This window comes from Eupeodes corollae, chromosome 1, assembly GCF_945859685.1.
Source record: "Eupeodes corollae chromosome 1, idEupCoro1.1, whole genome shotgun sequence".
NCBI lineage: Eukaryota > Metazoa > Arthropoda > Insecta > Diptera > Syrphidae > Eupeodes > Eupeodes corollae.
Genome location: NC_079147.1, coordinates 92,743,299 through 92,770,319, shown reverse-complemented (window position 1 = coordinate 92,770,319; position 27,021 = coordinate 92,743,299). Strand labels below are relative to the sequence as shown.

Below are 27,021 nucleotides of genomic sequence, written 5' to 3'. Positions count from 1 at the left end.
ACAATTTAGATTGTTGTTGTTTTTCATTTGTTGTATTTCATCCTTTTCTTCCCTTTTGCTTTTTATCTTTTATGTATTGTAAGGAACAACAAGTACCCTTGTCCTCTATTTACAAAAGAAAACCTTTTTATTTTCTTTATTCTATACTTCTTGTGACCCCCACACACAAAAGTTGAGAAAAGAAAGAAGTGCAAACTTCTTGTCTGATGTGCAATTGCAATACAAGTTTCATTTCAATTCCGGTCGATTTTGAGTTCATTGGTTTCGTTATGATCGTTGCTGTTTTAAATTTCGAAGAGGTTTTGAAAATTTAATAAAAATATAAATAAACTTTTAGCTTTTTCGTGCATGAGTGTACTTCACTTTTTCTTTTATGGATAAAATACTTTCAGTGGGCGTTAAAATGATATGCGAAGAGACCACTTTGAAAATATGTCATTTTTTAAAGTTAAGAAAAACTCATAATGAAAGCACTGCCAAAAGACAGATTACAGATATGGATCAAATCATTCAAACCATTTAACTGAATCTTGGTAAAGCAAAATAGGAGGATATCGGGCATCAGAATTGAATATGAAAACGCACTTACAGTCGACCGATAATGATTTGAATGGTAGCGACCTCAGGGACAACGATGTGGTGCGATACAGGAACTTCCAATGCTTTGGGCATCTAGCACCTAAATCTAATCATTGGATGAATTTCATTTACAAACTGATATCAGTTAAATGGAAATGCAGCTATTTATGTCATCAGTTGATACTGTCCTGATAAAAGGCTTGGGGCTAAATACCATAAATTGAAAAGGAAGGATTCCTCTGAATGCAGGTGTATTGCTTATCATAAATTACGTGAATAGTGATAATGGAGAATGAATTACACAAGTGTTTGAAATAGTTCTACACAAATGCATTTCGGATTACAGGAATAGCTCATGAATCTTTTTCCAGTCTTAAATTTCAACCTAACCTAATCTAAATTATGTGGACTTCGCCTGTTTGATATTTTCTTGGAATTCAAAAACCGTTTAATAATGAATTGACATATTTTTAAACGTTTATTTTAATATTTATTATTCCTCTGCAAAGGAGTTGATAACTGGATTAGCAGACACATCAGTGGAATTTTCATTTCCATTTTGGCTGACCAAAATCTGAATTGTCTTTGCATTCCTTTGGGAGATTCAACTCGGTTTAAAGGAAATTAAAGTAGCAAACTGTCTGTAGAATTCAGGATACTGGGGTAGTAACTTTTAGATTTTTACACAAACTCTGTAGATAGTTTGAAAATATATATTATGTTGAAGGTGAGTTACCTACTAATTTTTAATCACTTAAGTGAAATAACTTTGAGAAAATAAATTCGGTGTTTATATTCGTTGCTGCGAACTATCACACTTTCATTACCATTCTTCATACAATCTACACTTCAACTTATTCTTGTTTGTTTTGTCGAATTTATATTCGAATACAAAATACGACTCATGCAAAAGATATGCATGTCAAAATTAACGAAAACTGATTTCAATAGTTCTTAACAACAAATCTTATAAAGCTTAGATTTTGACCCAACACAACTCTGTGGCACATTTCCAAATCATTTCCATTAACCAAGATTTAAACGAGCCTGATTTTGAGGCTGTTGACAGTTTGCAGAATATTTATACTATAAATCATGCATAGCAAGTTATTGTAATGGGTCTGAATGGTCAGATTGAATATTTTTACATTTCTCTACGTTTCAAGAGTCAAAATAAAAGATTTTTAGAAAGATGTCTGTGCGTGCGTGTGTACGTACGGTCGTACGTCCGTATGTTTGCGACGTTTTTTTCGTCGTCCATAGCTCAAGAGCCGGAAAAAAATCGACTTCAAATGAATTTTGTTATATAGATAATAAGGCAGAAATATGTAGCTCTCAAAAAAATTGCTTGGGTGAATTTTTTACCATAGCAGTTCAAAAAAAGGTTAACATTGTGGTTAACCCTAAACGAACTAAAAACTGGAGAGACTATAATTAAAATTCATATAATATATTGCAACGTAATACCAATAATTAATTTAGTTGACATTTAGCTATATTTTGCTCACTAAAAAAAAAGTTATTTGAAATATAATATATGTTGTAAAGAAAGATCATCTCGTGCATTGTTTATTTTTTTACAGAGAGTTTGGTGTAGCTTAAACACACTCATTAGTTTGGTATAGACAAAAACACCACACATAACGATGGGTGTAATTAATACACTATTTTGGTAGAATATACTTGAATGAATACACCACAGAGGGAAGAGGTGTAATTTATACTCTTTTTTGGTGAAATAAGTACACAACACAGAGAATGGGTCTAATAAATACACTATTTTGGTAGAATTTGCACCATTCCAAACACCAAACATAGAATTGAAATATATCGTCTCATATATTCAGTCAATTGTCTTGCCAACTTCAACTTAAGCAAATATTTTTTTTAAAAAAAACATGGTTAACGAAACCAACATATTTGCGAGGAAAAGGATAAATCACAGTTTGTCGAGGCCGTACCATTCAATTGGTACAAGAAAACTATATTTATTGGCCGAGATCTAAAAAAAATCAGAAAAAGCAATGCCAATTAGATTTTCCGGCAAATTTGAGCGATGCTAGTGAGTGGAAGCCATGTCGAATGTTGCAACCTAAAGCTTAAAATTAAAACTTAAAAATTACTAATGCAGTTACATATGTACCTTAATATAAATAAATATTTTTCTACTTCATATGTCCTTAAATATTAATAAATATTTTTACTTCTTATGAACCAATTTTGTTTTTGTTTTGAATAAATTTTTAGACATTTCCTACACCTTTTAGAATATATTAAACATAGCGAAAAATATTCCTGTATATATTTTGAACAATGGTACATTTTATTCATTTCTCCTTTGACTTGGTGCTTTTTTATACCATTTTCTCGAATTGATACACATCAATGAATATTTTGCACAGTTTTCAGCAAAATAAATGTACCGAAAATAGAAGATGGCATATAATTGTCTCAAGTGGTGTATTTTTTTCTTGTTTTTCTAAATTAGTGCATTTAATTCTCTAGATTCAAGAATCAGTGTATATTTTACACGGCAGCCATATTTTCAAAAAATATTTAGGTTAACATGAGATTGCACTGGCCGCCATCTTCAAAATGAAGACTATTTTTCATTTTTTTATTATATATTTCGAGTGAATAATTCCCTTTTTTTGGTATTTTCGACTCTTTTTCAACAGCACGTATTTAAAAAAAAATAAGAACAACCAAAAAACTATGAATTTTGAAAAATTAATTTTCACGAATCCATTTAGAAAGCTTTAATTAAGTAAAATTATTAAGGCGCTCGATTTTTAGATGGGGTAGGTCCGAAAATCAGTCGACAGAATGTACTTCGTTTTGAAATGAGACACTCAAATTCATATTAATTACTGATTTTATTGTGCACATATTATGTATTAGAATCATAGAAAGATCAGAATTCTTTTATATACATTTTCCATCAGGAAATAAATCATGGTGTAAATTTTAATTCATCAAACTAGTTTCCGATAAAAGAAATAAACTTCGGTGTATATTTTGTTTCAAAATGAATTCTGAGCTTTGGATTTTTACACTAATGGTATATTTAATCCATCAAATCATGGTGTAAATTGTATACCATTGAGGTGTAAGAATTGAGCTTATTTTAAGAACATAATATACACCTCTGGAGTATTATTTATTCTAGTTACCAGAACAATTTGTATGCCACTAGCACAATTTAAATACCAAAATTCGGTATATTTTTTTCACAGCTGGTGCAAATTTTAAACGGTGACGCGGTATAATTTACACTGAATCTAAATTAATTGTTCAAATATTGCACCAAAAAGTGGTGGATTTTTTATATTCAAAATGCATATCACGAAAGTGTAAAATATACCCCAAATATTTTGGTGTATTTTGGAATTGTGTGCTACTTGAGAAGTCAGTATATTTAAAAAAAAAATTAATTTCACGGTTTATTTTTATAAATAAAAAAAACTGAAAAAAAATGTGTCACCTTGAAAATTTTACACAATATGATTTTGTCTCCAAAACAATTTTGTATAACGAAAAATAACGTTTCATCAGGTCAGGTATCTGTTAAATTTTGGGGAAAATTGCATTGACACCTTTTCTTATAAAAAATAAAATCCCAAACGAAAAAATACTCAAAGTTGAATTTCAACTCAAATATCTTTCCAAAAATTTGAGATTACGACTTTCAAATAATTTTAACTAATAAAAATCCAAAAATTTTGAGAAAAATCAAATCGACTGTTTTTTTTTTACAAAAGTTAACAACCTTAGTTAAAAATAGATTTTCGACTCAAATATCTTTTCAAAACTTTGAGACATTGGCTTTAAACTGTTTTTTTTTTTATCTTTTTTAAAACTACTGTCGTCAACATTCAGTGAAATTTTGATAAAAATTGAATTGACTGTTTTTTTTTACAAAAAATTTAAAATTAAAAGAAAATTTAACAAAAGTTGGTAAAAATAGATTTTCGACTCAAATAATTTTTTGTTTTCTATTTGTTTTTCTTCTTATTTAATAACTGTGCATCGTAACTGCATTTGAGTCATATATTTTATTTGTGGTTCCATTGACTTAATAATTTTTGTCAACTTGTTTACTTGTGTGCAATATTTAATATAATTTTAATGTGTTTTTGTTAAAATAACAACATGGTACACAGTGAATCAATATTCATTTTTCTATGTTGGTACAAATGTTTTTTTTGTTTTGTAGTTCGATATAGCACGTACAAAAACAGACCGAAAAGGGGGTTCGCATTCTTCAGAGCAGATGCAAGCTGCTCTCGATTTGATCAAGAAAGGGAAAAGCATCAGGGAAGCTGCAAAATCAAAAAAATTATCGTTTACAACCCTGTATCGGTATTACAAAAAAATTAGAAACAATCTAGACCAAGCTAACATCAGACTTGTTCCTAACTATGAAATCAACAAAGGTTTTACCGACGGTCAAGAGCAGACACTAATAGCCTATATGAAGGAATCCGCCTATCTTTTTTTGGCCTTTCCAACATTGATTGTCGAAAGCTGACTTATGATAATAAGCTTTAATAAATAAAATCAAAGTTCTCGAGAGCTGGACGAGAAACCAAATGGCCCGACATCGAGATGTCTCATTGAAAATCCCTGAGAGATGCAGTTTAGCGCGGGCAACGGGATTTAATAAATTCAATGTTGACCTATATTTCAACAATCTGGAGAGTGTTTTAATTAGACATCCACAATTTTTCAACGGGACAAGAATTTTTAATTTGGCCGAAACTGCCACCACAACCGTTTAAAAACCTTTAAAAATTCTAACCCCGAAAGGAATACGGTGCATTTCAAAGGTTACCAGTGGGGAAAGAGGCACTTTGTCAACAACATGTGCAATAATTTCCGCAAGTGGAATAGCCCTTCCACCCGTAATTGTTTTTCCCAGAAAGAATTTCAAAAATTATATGCTACACGGCAAAGTAATTTTGCGTTCCATTTGTTGTCATAGTTGTTTGTTTTAATTATACTACTACATGGCCACCTCCCGATACTTAAGGTTTGGCTACTCCAAGTAGATGGATGAACTCGGAACTCTTTGCAGAAGTGATGAGGCATTTTCTACAACACAGTTGTTCATCTAAAGAAAATCCCTCGCTATTATTGCTTGACAACCATGAGTCTCACCTTTCAATTGAATCCTTGGAATTAGCTAAAACTAACGGCGTAACCATGCTATCCTACCAAATGCTTTCAAGAAAACTGGCATATATCCATTCGATAGAAATGTTTTCGGTGAAGTTGACTTTTATCCCAACTGATCCCACTGATCGTCCTGAACCCACTGAAAATGAAGAATTTAATCAAACCGAGAAGAATAATCAGTCAGAAGAGATTGGAAATATCCCTCAGACCGAATTAGCAAGTCCTTCGCAATTTAAGCCTCCCATAAAAGCTAAGCCAAGAAAAAATAACAAGCAAAATAAAAAGAGAGGAAGGAGTCTCATAGCCACTGACACCCAGAGAAAGAAAAAATTGGGTTTTACAAAATCAGAAAGGTTCAACCAAACAAAAAAAAAAAACAAAAGACTGTAAGAAAAGTAGTTCAAGAAATATCAACTTCAGATTCTGATTCAAGCATGGTTTTTGAAAGAGACGATATTATGACAGATGAGGATTCCGATAAAACTGATAATATCAATGATATTGAGAACAATGAACAGCTTGAGCCAGAGGATCCCACCCGAGATGCTATTACAGGTGATTTTATTTCAGTTGAATTCAAAGGAAAGCGAAATTTCGTATACTATGTCGCTAAGATCTTAGCGTTTGAAGAAAATGGATACCAACTGGCTTACCTGAGAAAAAAATCGATGAATCAATTAATTTTTTCACTGACGTTCCGATAATGTTCTAAAATGGGACATACAAATGATTCTTCCTAAACTATCTGACATTGGAAGCACTTCAAGACTAAGAAATTCAAATTTTTCATTTAATTTAAACTTTTTAAACATGGATGTTCGCTAGAAAGCTATATATTTTAATCAAATGGATTACTTTTCTTTCCTTTTTTTTTAATTATTTTTCTTTATTTTCAGCCTTGTGATTTTTTTATACATTTTATTTAATAAGTTATTTATATAAGTTTCTTATCATTAAATAAAATATGACTGATAGATATAAAAAATAAGTATAAAACAAAAAGCATTGTTTTTTTCTTAAAAGACTGTTCTAACATCGTTGATTCACTGTGTACCAGTCACTGATGCACTTAGTACACCCAAAGTACACAGTGAATCATAAAGTTTTGAAATTTTGTGCTTAAATTAAAAAAAATATATTGAAAATGCTGTGAAAAAAAAATTTCATGGCTACTATTATAAATGCGAGCTTAACAGCCCAAGATGTAAAAATTGATCCACTGTTGACACCTTCTGTTCGGTTCTTGATATCTCTCAAATTAATTCCATTCATACAATTTCTAAAAATTTAAGAAATGCTACTGAAATTGGTAAAAATTTGTTTTCGACTAAAAATGTACTTCACAAAAACAGATTTTCAAACTTAATTATTTCTTTATATGAAATCTATTGTTTATAAATTTTTATGAATGATTTAACTAACAACTTATTTGACCGAACACGAAAACCTACAATCTTTTAAGCAAGACAGATCGACAGACGGGATGGGAAGTTGTCAGTGTGGGTCACATCCCAGCCTCCTTTAAAAATCAAATTAGAATTAATGAATCCTATTTAGAAATTGTAAAACAATTAAATTTAATCTAAGCTCATCAAATGGAAAGTTATAACAATTCTAATGCGTTTGACAAAATTTAAAAATGGCACCTTCAACTGACAAACTTGGGGGACATCTGTACAAGGCTATAGATACGGTGTTTAATTCGTTGATTTAAGGAATATTTAAACTGAACAATAAAACGACGGCACTGACGTTTTTCAATGCTTAAAAGAAAAGTATTAGTTCTATTTTCCATAGAATGGTTCTCGATTCGAATCCCAAGACATGACATCTTAATAATTTACAAAACATGAGAGTTTTTAATAAAACGACGTTACCGAACTTCACCTAAAGTAGCTACAGGCAACTTTTGCCTTTTTGGTTTTTGTTCCTTGACTTTCAACATAATAAATTATTAAGAAATAGAAAAAGAGATACGAAAGACATGAAAACGAAAGCTACAAAAATATTAGAAGAAAATAAGTAGCTTTTAAAATGCCGGAAACGTTCTAGTTTCGCTTTTGTACAGAGACAAAAAAGGCAAGCTAAAAGGTATGTTGTCGATATTAGTGCTCAACGGTTTTAAAAATAAAACAAAATAAAAAAAGAGCTGTTATACTTAATGTTGATATTACCAAAAATCGATTTTCATGCATGTTTTCATATCTTAATGTAAAAATGTCAATTTTTGATGCACTGTAAAACCTCATGTTCAATTTCCATACCCTCATTATCGTCCTTGATTTGCATATTTTTAATGAATTTTATTTGCAAAAATTCTTTCAACTAGGTACAAATTTAAAAAAGTTAAGGACATTATTTTTCTTTGACGCTTCCTAATTTTGTATGCCTTAATATGAAAAAGTATCTTAATGTGCTTCAATTGTATCTTTTATTTATGCCAAACCTCAACGCGGCATCTGAGAGAGATGGAGTTTTAAAAAATATTTGTTGTTTTTATGTATCAAATAACTTGAAATATTTGTAATTATTTCATTGTTTGACCTGTTTTCCCTTGACGTAGGAAGTTATTATAATGGGTCTGATTTTAAAATTTGGATGTTCGACAATTTTTGCCGCTGCAAGGTCCCAGGAGACAAAATCAATGATTCGCCAAGAGAATGTCTGTGTTGGCGAATACGGATGGTTGCTTTACTATATTTTAAATTACAAAAAAAGTGCAAAATTTGGTTGATCCTAAGTATCCCCCATACCAATATTATAAATAAAAAAGAGGCTGTGATGCGACCCACACTGATAACTTCCCATCATATGGAAAGAATAATGTAGTGTCATAATATTAATTCGGTTTGTTAATTTTACAACACTTTTTATGTATTTAATTTTTTGCAAAGAAAAACTGTCAATTCGATTTTTCTCAAAATGTTACTAAAAATTGACAACAATATTTTAAAAAATGTAATAAGTTCAAGGCCAATGTCTCAAAGCTTTGAAAAAATATTTTTGTTTCGAAAATCAATTTTTACCAACTTTAAGTAATGTTTTTTAGGCTTTTATTTTTTATAAAAAAAAATTGTCAATTTGATTTTACTCAAAATTTTACCAATTGAAAAAACGTTTTTTTTTGTTGCACAAAATTGTTTCGAAGATCAAATCATTTTTTATTCGTAAAATTTGACACATTTTTTTCAGTTTTTTCGATACATAAAAAACCGTTACTTAGATTTTTTTCCCAAAAATAAACGGTATCACGTTACAATACAATATAATATAAAATGTTTAAGTCTCAAGCATCATTGTCACCTTCTTTTTTAAACTGCTATGGTAAGTAACCACCCACGCAATTTTCTTGAGAGCCCTTTTTGCATCTTTTTGCATTATTATCTTTATAACAAAACTTATTTAAAGCCGATATCTCTTCTGGTTCTTGAGCTATGGACGACGAAAAAACGTCGCAAACTTACGGACGCACAAAGGTACGTCCAAGCTTTCCCCATTCATCATAGGGTAAGTACTTATGCACCCTAAAATCCTAAGAAACTATCATTTGAACGGCTTCGTTTATAAGGAGTTATTTTCGGATCTTTTAAATTTCCCTTAAAAACAAAATGTTTATAATAATAACGCATTATATATTTACATTAAAACATACAAATATTCTAAAAAAAAAAACTGTTTTTAATACTATGGCCGGCACCGCACAGTTTGCATTTGTAAAATTAAAGATTCCAGATATTTTTCATTTTAAAAATCCACAGGGTAGAAGTTTTTTGTTTTAGTCGCAGCATAAAATTAAATAGTTGCTATTTCTTTGTATTTTTTGTTTTACGTACCGTTGGTTTTTTGCATTTTTGATTCTTCATTTCTTCGACCTTCGTATCCGTGTATCTATTTCCAATTAGTAAAATATTGTAAAATATTTGTTATATCCCATACACTTTCTCAATCCTGGTTCTAATTATTGCAGTACTAGCCCAAACCGAATAATATTAAACTGACTTAAATTGTTTTCTCCAGAATTATAGTTTTCCCTCCTTAGTCCTTGTAACTAGATTTTTAATCTCTTAACTTATGAGATCCAATTATACACAGTTGACCAAACTTCTTTCCTAGCATAAGTTTAATGTTTTTAAAACCATAATTCCACTGCTGAGACGCAACGAGCGTATCGAATACATTTTTATTATAAGAATTGCTCTTTCGAAGTCAAGAACTCGCCAGGAACTTAATTTGAGTAGGTTCTTTTTTATTTTCGAAGTAATTCAGTAAAACAATAATGAAAATGCGACACAAGTTGTAACATTAAAAAAAAATTCATTAAGTAATTGACTTTGACTGTAACTCAGTTGGACTTGGTTTTCTTCTTCATGAAGGGGCGCGTGGTAGTTAATTACGTTAACAGGAATTGGATGGAAGGAAAAAACGAATTTAAAACATTAAGAATCGGAAAAAAAACGAAAAGAAAAAGACTTTAAAATTAAATTGAGCAAGTGTCACAAGAAAGAACCCGAGAAAGAAATTACCCGACAAAATACACGAAAGTAGAAAAAATAAACTTAATGAATAGTAGGTACCCGTCTCTCAAGAAATGCCACTCAAGTCGCAAGTAGGTATAGTAGAATAATTACTCTTCTAGTTAATTTCCGTAACGATTTTGTAAGGATTTTTGAAGTAGGGTTTAAGAACAAAATTCCTTTGATTTTATATTTGAAGAAATAATAAGATGAAGACAGAATCCCACAAATGAGCAGTTACCATGCCTATCCTTAATAAATTACCTTAAAAGATGTACAACTAAAAGGAACTTTAGTTTAAAGAAATACCATTTATTTCAACCAAACAATTACTTCGAAACCTAATAATAAAGCCATTGTTATTGATGTGCCAATAATTCCTGAGGGGGATGGTCTTGGTTATTTGAAGATTACACAACAAAGCAACAAAACTTACCATCAAAAAAGTTTTAGATGGACCCCTAGGTGAATGAAGTATTGGTGAAAGTTAATTTTGCGACACCTAATAGGGGAAGGATATGACCACAAATCGAATGTCATTCATTTTGTGACTTGCTGTGTTCTTCTATTAAATAATTTATCGTCCCTCATCAGCATGGTTTCGTAAATGGTCAATATAAACGGTATACCTAGTGAAATTGGGAGCAACTATAAATGATGGTAGTCCATGTATTCAAGCAAACAATTATATCATTCATTAACATCTTAAAACAAAAGATCTTGACTGTAATCATGATTCTATGAGATTAATTGATTTTTTTAGGCAATCCCCAAGGAAGGTGAATATTCGAAATCCATTTGTTTCCAAATGGAAAAAATGATTAATTATTAGCTTAAAAAATATAGTAAGATTGTTGTACTTGATATTTCAAAGGCATTTATCCAGTATCATATTTCCTTAGCGTACATTTGGTATCGGCGAAACATTTCTTCGTTGGATTAGATATTTTTTTCGAACCATTCAATACAATTTATTTTGGAAATATTCAAGTCTGAAACAACAGTATGGTGCGCACTATTTCACTTTAATTTCCAGAGTTTTAGAAATAATCTCATTTCTGAAACTTTTAATCTAGTTAATTGTTTCTTTGACGATATAACTCTTAGCTTTTATTATTCGGTTTACCCTTGAACCAGTACTATGAAACCTTATACGGCATCTTCGAATAAAGCAATTCACTATATATTCAAGCGAACAATATGCTTTCCATTCCTATTGTTGAAGATAAATCGTTTTAAGTCCAAGAACTCCTTCGAATTGCCATACCCACCTCTGTCTAGCAATTCCTACTCGCATTCGCCAGATGCAATCAATGATGACGTCTACAGTTCCAGTAAGGTTGAACTACGTAGTCAACACCTTAAAAATCTTCTACGACACAATCTGAACAGAGTCATATATCCTTGAGGTTGTACCAGGTATCTGACCACCGGATTGGAAGTTGTGCCGTGGGGGTGCCTTACTGTACGCGTACAAATATCCTAGTTGCGAAGCACCGACCACCCTCGGATACGGACGGATTGCTACGCAAGTCAACAGATCCGCCTGCCAAGCGTCGACGAAGTGAAGATTTATTTATATCTAAATTGAAGTCCAACAAAGCTTCTAGAGCTGACGGCATCGCTACCGAATTATTCAAAGCGACAGGCGATGACTTGGAATGGATCATGCACTAAGTTATTTGCAAAATATGGTCGGAAGAAAGCATGGCCGATGAGTGGAATCACAGTTTGATGATGAGTGAAAACATAGTTTGCCCAATACACAAGAAAGAAGACCCTTTTAATCGTGTCATTTACAAAGGTATAAGTCTCTTGAACATTCATATAAGAAGAGATCTGCGGTATTATGTGAACGTCTGAAGCCGTTTGCCAAAAACCTTAACAGGTCCTTATCAGTGTGGCTTCAAACCAGGAAAGTCCACCATTGACCAAATATTCAGATTACACAAGATCTTGGAAAATCGATACCCACTATCTCTTTATCGATTTTAAAACCGGGTATGAAAGCATTTCTGGAAGAGCTCTACCAAGCAATGTCTAGTTTTGGCATCCCTGTCAAACTTATTCGTTTCTCCGGAAGCGGGGTAGATGGGTTAAGTGGCCAATAAGGGGAACAATGTCAAAATAGAATTGTGCATGTTTTTCAACTTCCCACACTAGCAACTATATATTCCGAATTTCGAAAAATTGGTATAAATAATTCACTTAATATAATAAACTTTGAAATATATTAAATTTGAACGATTCGGTAATAAAAATATTGTCTGACTATTTAAGTAGTACGCGTGGAATGATGGTTAGTGCGTTGGACTGTCATGCAAGGGAGCACACAGGAATGGTTGAGAGTCGTAAGTCACTAGGCCCTGGTTCACAACGGACTGTTGCGCCACCCCATTTGATTTTATTTGACTATTTAAATTAAAGCTAACGATGCTATAGTTGCCTATGTCCTTTGTCCTTCGGTGAAACTAAAATGGGTATCAGCACTAAATCCATATTTTTATAATGAAAAAAATACAAACAAAATTCAATAGTCCGGAAGACCATTCAAGCAGGATCGCGTTTGTGCAATAGTTCTGGACAAAATAAACAGGAAAATATAAGTAATATATTATTTCAGGTGACCAGCCACAATAACTACTCCTTCCACACTGTAAGAATGAAGTCCCCAGCTAAAAAATAATATTTTGGGTATCGGATAAATCAATCAACGGCATCAGATATATGTATGTTAAACAGATACCCAAGATTGAAAACAACATTCTTGAAATACAATGAGGCCCAGATTAATAGGGGGGCTAGTAGGGCTGCATCCCCGGGCCCCGCGGAAACGAGAGCCCCATCCCATTAAGAAAATCCAAATTCGAAAGCTTTATACCCCAAAAACGTTTAACCCATATTGCCCAAATCACCATTAATCCCATAAACTTTAAACCCATATATCTCAACTCGCTTAGTATCTCCAAAAAGTCAAGCCCACATAGCCTAAGTCGAGTGTATTTGTTTTAATAAAACACCGACACTCGAGAAGAAACAAAAAACAAACGAAATTTGTTGATTCTACACCAGATTAATCGAATGTGGATCAATTATCTGTAATATAAAGGTATTATTTAAATGGGCATATCCACGAAGGCTTTCTTTGCTTTTTGCAAATAAAAAACCATACAGGAGAGCAACAAAGTATCGATATACGAGTATTACACTTGCTGGAAGAATACGATTTGAACATCAAAGACTGTCGAACACAAACTTACTCGGCATGAATATTTCCTAATAGGAGAACCTCTTACCGCACAAATTGACCCCGATATAGTTCCAGAGACCAAAAATCTAAGAAATCGGTGGAGTACCATCTGCTACCTTAAACACGAATTTTGGAAACGATGGTCAACAGAGTACCTCAATCAACTCCAACAAAGAAACAAGTGGAACACGAGCCAACAAAATATAAGAATTGGTGACCTAGTCATCATAAAGGAAGATAACATTCCAACCCTCAAATGGCCGTTGGGAAGAATTGTCGACATCTTTAAGGGACAGGATGACATAGTTCGAGTGGTTAACGTAAAAACACAGTCAGGAATATTAAAACGACCTATTCATCGTCTAGCTCCACTCCTTGACGATAGCGAAGATGTCAACCAGGAACAGGAAGATGAGGACACACAAGCAGAAACATCACCAAAACGACGGAAAACATGCAATACTTCATTAATCACAACGGTAATTCTATCATTATTCTTGCTTCCAATGGTTATTGCATCACCGATAAACATTACAAGATTCAAAAACAATCCTGGACTATACTTCGAAAATCTTGGCTCCACCAACCTGATTGCAAACGAATGGAACCTAGTCACATACTATGACCTAGCACCCATCCGAGCTGAGCTCGAGGCATTCAACAACGGAACAAAGGCTCTCCAACACTTATGTAATCAACTACAGCTTAGAACAACATGTAATGCGATGGTTACCTACCTAACGAATATGAAGATATCACTCCAAGGAGACACCAACTTAATCTCAAGACATCGAAGTACTAGAGCAGCAATAAACGTTGTGGGAAACATAGCTCATACGTTATTCGGGCTACTGGACTCTGACTATGCAGAAGAATTGTCTAAAACAATCGACCATATAAACAATAATGAGGCTCTTTTATTATCGATGTTAAAAAATCAAACGTCTGTCATCGACTCAACCATCAACATAATAAAGCATGATCAGCTGGAGGTTCGAAATCGCATAAACATGCTTCAAAACCAAGCCAACGAGATTATTGGAAGAATCGGAAACACAACTGACCAGCTTAGAGTATTTCAAATCTTCACTACACTCGCAATGCAACTAATGATGATGGCATCTAATCTTCAAAGGATCGAAGGCACGATTCTTAAGACACTAACGGATGTACACTATGGCAACATCAACCCTCTACTGCTCTCACCTACTCAACTTAAGGCTGAAATCATGAACATAAAAAATCATTTACCACTGTCACAAAAACTACCATTCGAGCAAGAAGATTTGCTCCAATTCTACAAAATATCAACAACGAAGGGTGGTTCCGCAGGAAAACACTTAATTTTCGTAATCACCATTCCACTCGTTGAACAAGAAGCTTTTGAGCTATTCCAAATAACACCAGTTCCTTTGATACTAAACAACACGCTTCTGAAAATCAATCCAGCCATAGAAATCCTGGCCATAAACCGTCATAGAGACCAATATTTTCCAATGACTTCATCAGAATTCAAGGAGTGCAACAAAGGAAAGGAAATGCAGTTTTTCTGCTCAAACCGAAAGGCAAAATATCACTCCGGTTCACAAGCGTTCAACTGTGAATTCTCTATTTTTATCAACGACACTGCAACATCATGTAACATTGTTAAATCCATCAACAACATTCTATGGACCCAGTTGAACAATAGAAATCAATGGATATTTGGAGCACTTAAAAATATTCAACTTACAGCTGTATGCACAACCGAAACCCTTCAAATGGAGCTCTATGGAGCTGGACTGCTCTCAATCGAGAACGATTGCAGAATCCGGAACAATCTGGTTACAATTCAAGGAACCCAGATGACCATAAGCAATGTACATTCATCCTTCATAAGTTTTGGAAACTTATCAGCAATAGCGAAGCCTAGTGAAGTTCACGCAGCTTTAGATCTAATCCCAATTTTCAACAACACTCACGTTGACTCACTAACAACACTCCAAACTCAGCTGTCGACATTGCAAAATCAGAATCTCGCAAACCTCAACGAAAAAATATTTACGAACAACATTCACCATTACGCAATCAGCTATCTGGCTTTAATCATAGCAGTCTGTCTTGGGATCATATTTCTGTTCAGAGCTCGGAAGCAAGGGACGTCAAACGAAACTCCCCTTCCTTTACCGCACAAGACTCAATACAACGTCTCAGAGGTATAATTCTTGAATGAGTACCCATTCAACGCGGGGAAGAATGTTCATCGCATTGACGACCTACTATAGCGATGACACAACAGGAGGCAATGACCAGCGCAACTATGACCTACTACAACGAATACTGATGACACAACAGGAGGCAATGACCAGCGCAACTTCGATTTTGTGTTATTGTTTTCATTTATTTATTTTAATGCTGACATATTTAAATGTTATTGATTGACATATTTTGTATATATTTTGATTATTATTATATGTAATCGATACTTTGTAATAAAAATTGTATTATGTGTAATGAATAGTTTAAGTATAAAAGAGACATAATTGTCAACAATAAAAGCATTCGTCAGTAACAACCACTCATACCAAGGTGTTTTTATTTACGAATCTCCACAAGAACAAGTTCAAGTGCTTGGATCTTGATTCCTCCTAATCTTATTGTTTATGTACAGTAAGAAAGGTCAATAATTGTATTGAACAATTTGACTTTACAAAAACAGCTTCATTAAACTTAAAAATGCCTTTATGGCGGTATTCGGGAAAGAGATTTTAAATATATTTGACTCCACCAATTCGTATTTGCAAAAAGTGGAACTAGATTTAAACGTAGCTAAAAACATGATGTTGTCTTTGATTGAATATTTAAAAAATACACGATATAATTTTTTACAAATTGAAATAGAAGAGCTTTGAGCAAAGAAGTTAATCAGGAATTTTCTGATTTCAATAAAAGAAATATTATAAAAATATTGATCGACGAAGAAAAAGAAACGCTCTCTGGATCTGATAAGTCTAGAATTGGCACTTTCTTTGTAATAATAGATAAATTGCTGACAAAAATGCATAAGATATCTTCTTTTTTTTGCAATATTTTAAGTATGAGTGAAAATGAAGTAAAAATAAAAGCAACAAATTAAGTCGAAATTTATCATAAAGATTTATAAATTAAATTAACTTACGAATTGAGCAGCTTATTCAAAAGATGAAATTGCAGCCAAGTTTTCAAGTTCAAAAAGAAAAAAGTGAACTTATTTCACCATTTAAAATAATTAACTGGATCGTTGAAAAACAAATAATTGACGTTTTTCCAAAGTTGTACATAGCGCTTAGAATATTCGTAACAATACCTATAGCTAATTGTGAAGCCGAAAGATCTTTCTCAGTCCTTAAAAGAATACAAAATATGTACCGATCATTGATGTTAGATAAAAGATTATCATCTTTAACTAGTTTAGCAATCGAATCCGAATAAATAAGATCGATTGAGTTTAATAATTTGATTCAAGATTCTTTAAAAATAAAATTGAGAAAAAAAATGTTGTTTAATAATTATTATTAATAATGTATACTTGCTCATTCAATCTAATAAATCTTATTTACTATATAATTTTTAGAGTTTTGAGTAATCAAACAGGAATGGTCTGACGGTTTTGAGTTCATGTTTTTTTGATTAGTTACAAATTGGGTTATGTGGGTTTAACGCTTTTGATTTTTCATTTGCGATTGCAAAATGAATGCATTTAATTTTTCAAAAAACGTTAAAAAGAGCCCCTGATGAATTGTTAACCTCGGGTATCAAAAATTCTTAATCTTATCGGGGGTTGGAGCACTTGGATTTTCAATGCGTCAACTCCTCAGCGCATGGTCTCTGAGAGCATGGACTCCTACCGCCCGGGTTATTGCGTTGGCTAGCTTGGGGCTTAGGACGCTTTGGGTTATGAGGGCTTGGTTTGCTTGGGTTCAATATCTTTTTAGGTACCCTCAAATTTGAAATAGCCCGGGTCCCCCATTTTCTTTAATCCGGGAATGCCTAACATCATCATTCCTAGACGCGGAATTTACTGGAAGTAATCATTTAGATTTAATTTAAAAGATAACTTAAATGTTTTAAAAACGACTATCTGAGTATGTACTCGTATGTACTGAATTATCTTAATTGTATTTAAGACTTTAGTTTGTTTTTATAAATAAATTTATATTTTGACATGTAGTGCACTCTTTTCAATTTAATTTAAATTACTTCAATTAAAATTAATTTAAATTTGTTTTTATAAAAGACATTTGTTGTGTATTTATGAAGGAATTTGTTTGTGTTTTGGTTCAAAATTTTTAATTTTCTGATTACAACGAATTGAAATATAATGTAAAAGAAAGCAAAAGAATGCAAAATATGTATAGAATCCAAAAGAATGCAATACAACGAATAAGAATACAAGAATGCTGTCAAAAGATTGCATTCAATTGATTGGTGTAAAATGAATGACCTTGATGCAAAGTTAATAATAAAATAATAACATAATAGAAAGGTAACTTTTCAAAGCAGAACCTCTAGTAAGAAAGAAAGTCCATTGCAATAAAGCGACACGAATGACATTTAAGTGACTCTAGCACAACTTGAAAGTAAGTATGTATAATTTTTCGTTTAGTATTCATTTAAAAGCCCTTGATATTTAATATTTTTAAAATAAGGACTACCTTCAATTAATTTCTTCATTTCTCGTTACATATTAAATTCCTTAAATATCTAGAGTATAATTTACACGATTTCATGTTTTTTGTTAACATCCATGTTTTTACTTCAGAAATTTGCAACTTTAAATCAAATAATTCATATATTATACAACACCACTCTAGCAATTTTATTTACGGAGAAGACGAATACATTTAAAGAAAAGATTTGACTTATCACATTTCTTACCACGTACATACATCGTCAAAATATAAATTCCTAAGTTTTTATAGTTTTAAACTTATACACGAGCGCCAATGACACCATTATCCAGTCACGTTCAAGTTCACGACTCACGACCTAGATGTGAAAAGTTTCCCCTCATAAATAGTTTTGAGGAACTTTCAAAATTAGCTACGTTGCTATCTATAAAACCGAACCACACTTATATTAAACTGTGTGTAATGTTTTCTGTATACGGTACACCCCCTCCACCCGAATATTATAACTACTTTTTGATATTAAAATCAAATGAAATGTTTCATTATCGCCAGAACGCTTTACTTTATTGCAAAATCGTTCCCTCGGCTCCTCCGTTAAGAGAAACAAAACTTTATTGTTTGCGAAAAACGAACCAACCTTGATTACTTAATAAAAAAGCAAAAATAAAAAATGACAGTTTACAACAAAGAATCATCACCGATAGTCTTGGCGTAGGATAACGTAGGTAGCATTATACCTTTAGCAGAAAATTAAATTATTAAAAGTTTGAGAAGTTTCCTTTTGTTTTTCTTCTAAAATATTTTTGTATTAAATATTTTGATGACAAAGGAATATAACGAACGAAGAGTAGAAGTTTAAAATGTTATGATGCAAGCATCAATGACATGGAAGCGAGTCGACTATGACATTGACAGTTACAGTGACAGGATAAAAAGTTGTAGGTAATGGATTTTGTTTTAAAAAAAACAAAACTTAAAAGCTTTTTTTGATAAGAATCAATTTATAATAGGAAAAGAAAAAGACAAGGTTAGACACTCAATAACATTAATACCTGGATGGAATCACGGTGGAATGTAATTTCACTTATTTTGGTTTATTATTTCTTGTGAGCATTTTAAGGGAATGAAACTTAACTTTGAAAACTTGTCTAACAATTTATAAAAGTTTAAGCTTACTTTTTAACTGTCAGTGGAATAGGTATAACTTCTTCGTTCAATATGAATATTTTTTCTGCTTGCATTCGGTGAATGGTGTGCACTCGATAAGAGAAATTAATCATAACTATGACATTTATTAAGTTATCTTTTTAAGGACATTGTTAGTTTCAGGTTTGTGTTAAATTGCCATAAATACCGGCAACTTTACTCCAAGGTACGAGATTGCCATATTTCAAAATAGCTCGTTAAAACTTTTCATTGCGGCACAGCATGTCCATATTATCCAACTCGGGAAAAAGAAATTCTTCTCTTGTATAATCGACCAAAACCACTCGATGTCGATGAATAGTGATAAGCACTTTGACATATTTAACATCAAAAACAAGGCCTCAATCACTTCGGATGTTTCAACCGGAAAACAAGTGCAGTAATAACAGTGGTTAAGCACATACCGCACTGATTTTGCAAAAGGAAATGAATGACTCGTAAATCATAATTTTGGAGTTTTTAATGGAACTGACATATTTTGTATGCAGAACTATTTCGTAATCATGAATAATTACTGTAATAGCAAGTCGTCCCAGTTTATAATAACCTAGACATTTTCTGGGTCGCACAATCAAGGCTTCAAGGTGTGTAATTTATAATTGATAATCCTTACATTTTATTTTTTTACCCGTGAGAAAAATATCTTGCAGTGAGGCAGGTATTGAACCCAAAACTTCTGGCATGACAGTCCCACGCAGTAACCATCAAGTATTAAGAAGTATTTTCGGAAGAATTTTGTATTTGTAAGAAAACTGTCATTTGGAAATTTGAAGAATAACCAAATGTTTTACATCATAGATTCTAAGGCTTATTCAAATTTTTAGAGCTGTAGTTGAATGTGAACCACACCTAAACGTCAAATTTCTTTCTGCATTTCATTTCATATATCTCAATTTCAGGCTCATTCAATTTAAACCATAAAAACACACACAATCAAGATACTTCCTGATTTTATTGGTCGATTTAATGGTCCAAATGCGCATACAATCGGAAAAATCATGCAAACATTTGATCAAACTGGGTCTGTAGGAGATGTGCAAACACCAGTGCCAGCCCGTACAGCTCGTACTATACACAAATATTGCTGCTGTTGGCGATAGTGTGGCTGAAGAACCGTCCACCTCATCTCGTCGTCGGGCCCTACAATTGAACCTCTCCCACTCTTCGTTGATGAACATTGGGCATAGAGACTTGCATTAACACGCTTCCAAGGTGCAATTGAGACAATAACTAAGTCTCTTGATCATTTCAATCATCGTCAATGATCAGAATGGTAGAAAGAAATGGTATCTTCAGTGATTAGGTGTACATCTATAAACCAACAACAATTGAACAACTAAAAGAGGCGAAGTCGGGTTATGCCATTTCTGTCCTACGAAAAATTTCGTGCAGAAACAATGTTTCAACAATTTTCTGTAGGTTGCATCGAAAGAAAATTTACTGCCACTACTGCTCTCAATGCATCTTTGTGCTTGTAACAAATGTTTTTGTATTTCCAAGCTTGTTACTTTGGCTTTTTCGTTTCAATTCCATTTCAAGAACTTTCCAGGCATTTTAGCACCAATAACTATTGCATTATGTGTTCCTTTAAATCTTTTGCCATTTGATTTCAAATCCTTATTAATATTTTACTTTCGAAACTGTAGGGAAAATTAAATTTGGACCAATAAATTTCTCTGTTGATGTTCAAATTTAATTTGGGCTTTATGGCAAATGTGTAAACTGGCAAGATGTCTGTATGAACATAATTCTCTTATTTAATAAACAAATGTCAAGCAGTCCTTTTCGATGTAGAGTTGTTAGGCATTTCTAAAAAGTTCATTGTGCTGTGTCTGCAACGTAGCTGAATTAGTAATTTTTGGGGAATTACCCTCCCTCATTGTTTACCAAAGCACTGACCGTAAATAAGTTGTCGCAGTTTTTCTTATAAAATTAGTAGATTGCAATTTTCGACATGCGTTCACCACCTTTCAGTTGATCATGTGTGTTCATTTTTATTCGGTAATTGTTCACGAACTGGTCATGAAAAAGGACCAAACCCATGCCCTTATTGTAGGTAATCAATGGTTTAAGCTGGGAAATTGCAACCTTTTGTTTTTCGGTCGTTGCTTTACCCGATGGTTCCAAATTGTCATAATTAGTTGGCGGAAGAAGCCACGTTTTGACCTCATCACTGCCTTAAACGGTATGAGAAGACATATTTTCTTGTTTGATATCCGAAACCAGTGCGGTTGCCCAATATCTTTTTTGACGTATTGTAGCCATCAGGTCGAGGCTGGTAGAATAATAATCAAGAAACACGGTGGTCAATAGGTGTTCTTACAATCTCTAACCTTGTTTGGGCTGTGCTTTACTAAGTTGAAGATCACTAAATTGGAATATAATATATTTGCTTAAAATGAGTGGAATAGAATTAGGGCTTAGCGATTGTGACACTGACAGTGAAAACGACCAAGAAAATGTTGGGTTGGCCAGAAAAAAGGCATATTAGAGGCACCTCTAATACATGAAAGACAAAGTGTAAGATTTATTGAAGAGATCTTTCTTAAAAAAAACTACATAGTTTGTTTACATTTCTTACAGGTATTTAAAATACTTTCGTTTATCCAAAAAAAGTAATACGAAATTCAGGCTAGCAATAAGAAGCTCTTCAATACCCAGCATAATAAAACTTGCTACTACTTTAAGATTCTGTGCACATGGTTCATACCAAGTTAGCCTTGGTAATGAGTTTTATATAGTCCTTGCACAATCAACTGTTTCCTTAGGGCTTAAGGAAGTGCTTTAAGTTGTGGAAACGCATATTTATCCAAATTGATAAACTTTTATTACACTGAAACAAGAAATCGTCGGGATAGAATGTATTTTTTTGGAAGATAAATATCGAAGTGGAACAACGAAGAGATGCTGGATATGCTTTAAAACCATACATTCTCACACCATTTCGCAATCCCGAAGAAGGTTCGCCTGAAATTTCTTTTAACAAAAGGCATTCTAAGGCATGCCTTGCATAACATTTGTATTGAACGGAATATTCCTCTGCTGGAAGAAGAAATACAAGATCATGGCCATGATGAAGACTACGAAACTATACTCTATAACCTGGAACCTGATGCAAATGCAGTTTTGTTAATAAGAAGCAATATTCTTAGATATTTAAATAACACAAAATTTAAATTAAAATTCATCACAATAAATGAAAGGATCTTAAAGACTTAAACTACATTCAATAAAAACAAAAATAGAGATCTTGTAGGTATAGTGACATTTCGTTTTGTACTAGTTTGTAGAATCACGGTTAGATTTTTGGAGAATTTGTTTTTTTTTTTTGATTTTCAATAGGTCTTGTATTAATTTAAGTTTGATTCGCCTGTCATTCGATTTTTGCTTCATAGCATACTTGTACTGGGAAGGCTTTTTTTTAGAACCAACAGTTCCTTACTTGTATCTTTTTGCAAGTAATCGATTTCTTTGCAAATTCTGCTCATGGTTTTGGGCTTTCTCGAATGTCTTCAACCATTGCTTGAAGTGATTTAAGGAAATTGTCTTGTGAATTTGTAGATTTTTCCAACAATTGCATATAATTTGTTTTGTTTTAAAGTCAAATCCGGCACTATGTTATAAAAGAAATGTTTAAAATTTAAACTCCATCTTCCAATTCCAAGTGTTCTTGCAATAATGAATTAATGCATCCAATTCATTTAAATGCACCATATCATTTGACTATTTCGGAGTTGTACTCACTTCTATTTATAATTATTTCCCTTAAATATCTTTGAATATAAGTGGTAGTATTTTATCTAAAAAATCAGTCGATAAATTACACATCAAGCAAACCTTCTAAACAGAGAATGTCTATGACTGATTTAAAATGCAAATGAGTATAAAGTACCTAAAGGTTTTTTGGAAAAATACAATTCAAATTGTTTTGAAAACTACTCTACTCAATTGAGTAGAGTGGCTAGTAATGGGTTAAATTATATTTTCATGCAAAAAACATTTTTTTAAATTCCTTTTAAGGTTGAAACTGTCAGTTGTCAAACAAATTTTTGGTTTGTTTTAAGAATTCCAACTAATTTTATTTTAACTTCAAATTTTCCTGAAACATTTTGTACGTATGCCAAACTTCGTAGTCGTAAACCACAGGGCACATCAGAACAAGTTTCTCCTATTCAGTCCTATAGCTTTAATTTTTAAGACCATATTCAAATTCCTAATGCCTCTTAACATCTGCAAAAGTTTATACGATTTCAAGAAAAGTTGTTAATTTATCCATTCTTTTGTTCTTATGGTATAAGTTCGTAGACAAGTTACTATGAAGTTCAAGTTTTGATGCAATTTTCATCATTTTCATATACTTAAGATGATAGAGAGTTTCTTCTAGCATATTTCTCTGACTTAAATTTTTTGGTTATGTTAACTCTTATGTTTTTATATACGCACCACTACCTACTTCATTAAAAGTTTAAAAAAGTTTCACTATCTAAAATGTTTCTCCAAATTTATTTCTTACTCAACATTGCATTAAATTAAAATAAAAAAAATTAAGTCTGAAACCTTAACAAAAAGTGTGTATCTTTTTATCCTACAAGATACTATTTTACATAGAAAAGTTTTCCCTTAACATTTTTTAATGCATGCATAGAGGAGAAATGTTAAACAGATGCCATCCATAATAATGGGCAACAATATATGAGTTACAAAATAGTTGTAGTCTTTTTTTATAATTTTTACTCAAAATATAAGAAGTACAAACACAGACCTTGTTGTGTAATTCCATGGAAGCCAAAGCAAGTCACGAGACATACATTTTAAAAATATCTTAGCATATTATAACGACGAAGCAGATTTCAGCAGAGAACCCTTTTTTCTTTTGAAATTAATATGATTTTTTTTTGCGTGTTATTTTGGCAAAGGGTGTCCCAAAACTAACGTAATGTTTTTATTGATAAACATAACACATTGTTTTTCGTGTATATTTCCATTTATACTTATAAAAACGCAAATGCTAGGCATACCCTTTGGGGAAGTTCTGAGATCAACGAACGAGGTGAGTCACTTTTTGATTTTATTATTGAACATAATATGACCATTTGTAACAGAGGCAATACTCCCACTTTCGTCTTTTCGAGCTCGGAAAATTATGATGGATGGGAGGATGTGCTTGATGTTACTTTAGTAAACAACCGTAATTTATTAGTATAGAATTGGAGAGTTTCACCTTTGAATTCGTTTTCGGATCACAAGTGGATTCTTTTTTAAATTAATTTCGAGTCGAAAAACCCTCCGCCTTATAGAAATCCCAAAAGAACTGACTGGAAGAAATTCAGTCAAATTGCTAATTCCAATCTAAACAACTTACCGAATCTCACAGAATCGATATAGTAGACCTTGAATCAAAGGTGAAAACCTTTGAAACTTTTAGAAGTAAAGCTGGAGAGAATACAGTCAATCAATCGAAGACATAAAGGACTCCGCAAGGCTCAGCAAAGTTTTATCGAAGGAATATTGTAATCCTTCATTTCTAAAAAAAGCCCGATGGAACCTGGACAGCCTCTGCAGCCGAATATCTTCCACTACTGATGAAGACGCACTTTCCGGGTTGCGAGAGTGATAACCCCGAACCGAATGAAACCACAGAGCTTAACGTAGCTCATGTGTAGCAAGTCAATTCCGATATAATCAGAGAAAATATTTTGTGGGCCATCAATACTTTCTCTCCATATGAATCCCCAGGCCTGGATGGCATACTGCCATTTATGCTATAAAAGTTGCATGATGTGGTAGCTCCATGGCTGGAACAAATTTTCAAGGGATGCCTCCTTCTCAGACAGGTCAAAGTAGTTTTTTATCCCGAAAGTGGGTTGGCGAGGTTACGAATCCGCGAGGGATGTCAGACTAAAAAGCTTAACATCTTTTGTGCTTTAAACCTTGGAGCGCATTCTTGATTACCATATTAGAGAAATCCTAGTTAGACGACCTCTCGAAAGCTCTCAGCATGCTTATGTTAAGGGCAAATCTACGGAAACTGCCCCCATGAGGTAGTGCATACTGAAGAATAAACAATCAATTATAAAGAATTTACTATTGCCACTTTCTTAGATATAGAAGGGGCTTTTAACAACGACCTTACCGTATCCATAGAAGAATCGCTCGATAAGTTCGGTGTAGAAGACTTCATTCGAAATGGATTATTTCCATGCTCAGTGGTAGGAAGATTCGAGCCACTCTAGGCAATACAATCGCAACAAAACACGTGAATAGGGGAACACCCTAGAGTAGTGTCCTTTCGCCTTTTCTATGGCTTCTGGTCATAGATACAATTCTCGTTAAATTAGAGAGATATGGAGTGAAGGCGGTAGCCTATGCAGATGATTTGGTTCCATTGGTGTCAGAAAAGTACAACCTCTCTGATTAGTGAAATCACGGAGTCAGCTTTGGAGAAAGTTAGCAGCTGGGCCACGAGTTGTAAACTATTAGTTTATCAAAGTAAAACTGAACTGTTGCTTTTTAATACCAACACTAAAGTACCGCCCTTCACGCTACCTCGACTCAACGGTCGCAATCATTGTCTTCCGGTGCAAAATATTTCGGAGTTATACTCGGCCCTAAACTAAACTGGAAACTAAATATTGAAGTACGGATTAAGAAGGGCTGTGTTGTCTTCTACGCCTGCTGCAAAACTTTCGGCAAAAAGTGGGGACTTCAGTCGAAGATGATTTTATGGACGTACACAGCCGTAGTACGTCCAATCTTAACATATGGTTCGATTGTGTGGTGGCCTGCTCTTATCAAAGCCTATAATATTGATAAGCTAAAGAAGGTTCAGAGAACAGCTTGCCTGGGCACCACAGGGGTCATGCGTACTTGCCCAACGGACTCCTTAAACGTTATTTTGGATCTTTGCTTTTAGGCTGAAGGAATCAAATAGCTGGTTGTCAAAACCTTATGGTCACAGCAACACTACGAAATTGATTCCCTCAGATAATATATCGGCAGACACTGACTACTGCACTCCTACTTTGAGCCTTAGTAAGGGTTTTAAGGTTATTTTTCCATCCAGAAAAGATTGAGAGGATGTCATCGTGTCGATAGGTTTCGACACAACCATCTTTAATGACGGCTCAAAGATGGAGCGCGGAATTGGTTCTGGGATCTTTTCTGAGCCCCTTAATGTAGCTCAATCCATTAGGCTTCCTGACTTTGCTAGCATTTTTCAGGCTGAACTGCTGGCAATAAGGGAAGCATGTAAGATACTTAAACAAAGCCCAAACCAAAACCGAAATGCGGCTATCTTTGCAGACAGTCAGGCAGCTGTCAAACCCATTAACTCGGCCACATGCTCATCTAAATTGGTCCAGCAATATTGCGATGAGCTTGCGAACCTGAATATTAACCTCGGTGTCAACCTGATCTGGGTTCCGGGCCATAGCGGTATCGTGGGAAATGAACGGGCTGACGAGCTAGCCAGGCAAGGATAGGTCCTTCATAGCTCACTTGCGGAAATGGTTAACATTCCTATTGGTGCTAGCTGAATCAAATCGAAGGTAGAGCAATTTACCCAACTGCATTATATCTAGGAAGATATGGCCCACCTATAATAAAACCCGTACAAACGATCTTCTATGCAGGCCAAGGCAAGACA

At 33.3% G+C, this 27,021-nt stretch overlaps 1 protein-coding gene across 1 annotated transcript; it reads left to right on the top strand.

Annotated features, from left to right (window-relative positions):
* The first annotated feature begins 5,838 nt into the window (after nt 1–5,838).
* On the top strand, nt 5,839–15,722 carry LOC129941646 (uncharacterized). Its single transcript, XM_056050341.1, has 3 exons — nt 5,839–5,973; nt 6,141–6,312; nt 13,555–15,722. The coding sequence occupies exons 1-3, from the start codon at nt 5,839–5,841 to the stop codon at nt 15,720–15,722; spliced, it is 2,475 nt and encodes an 824-aa protein (XP_055906316.1).
* The last annotated feature ends 11,299 nt before the right edge of the window (nt 15,723–27,021 follow it).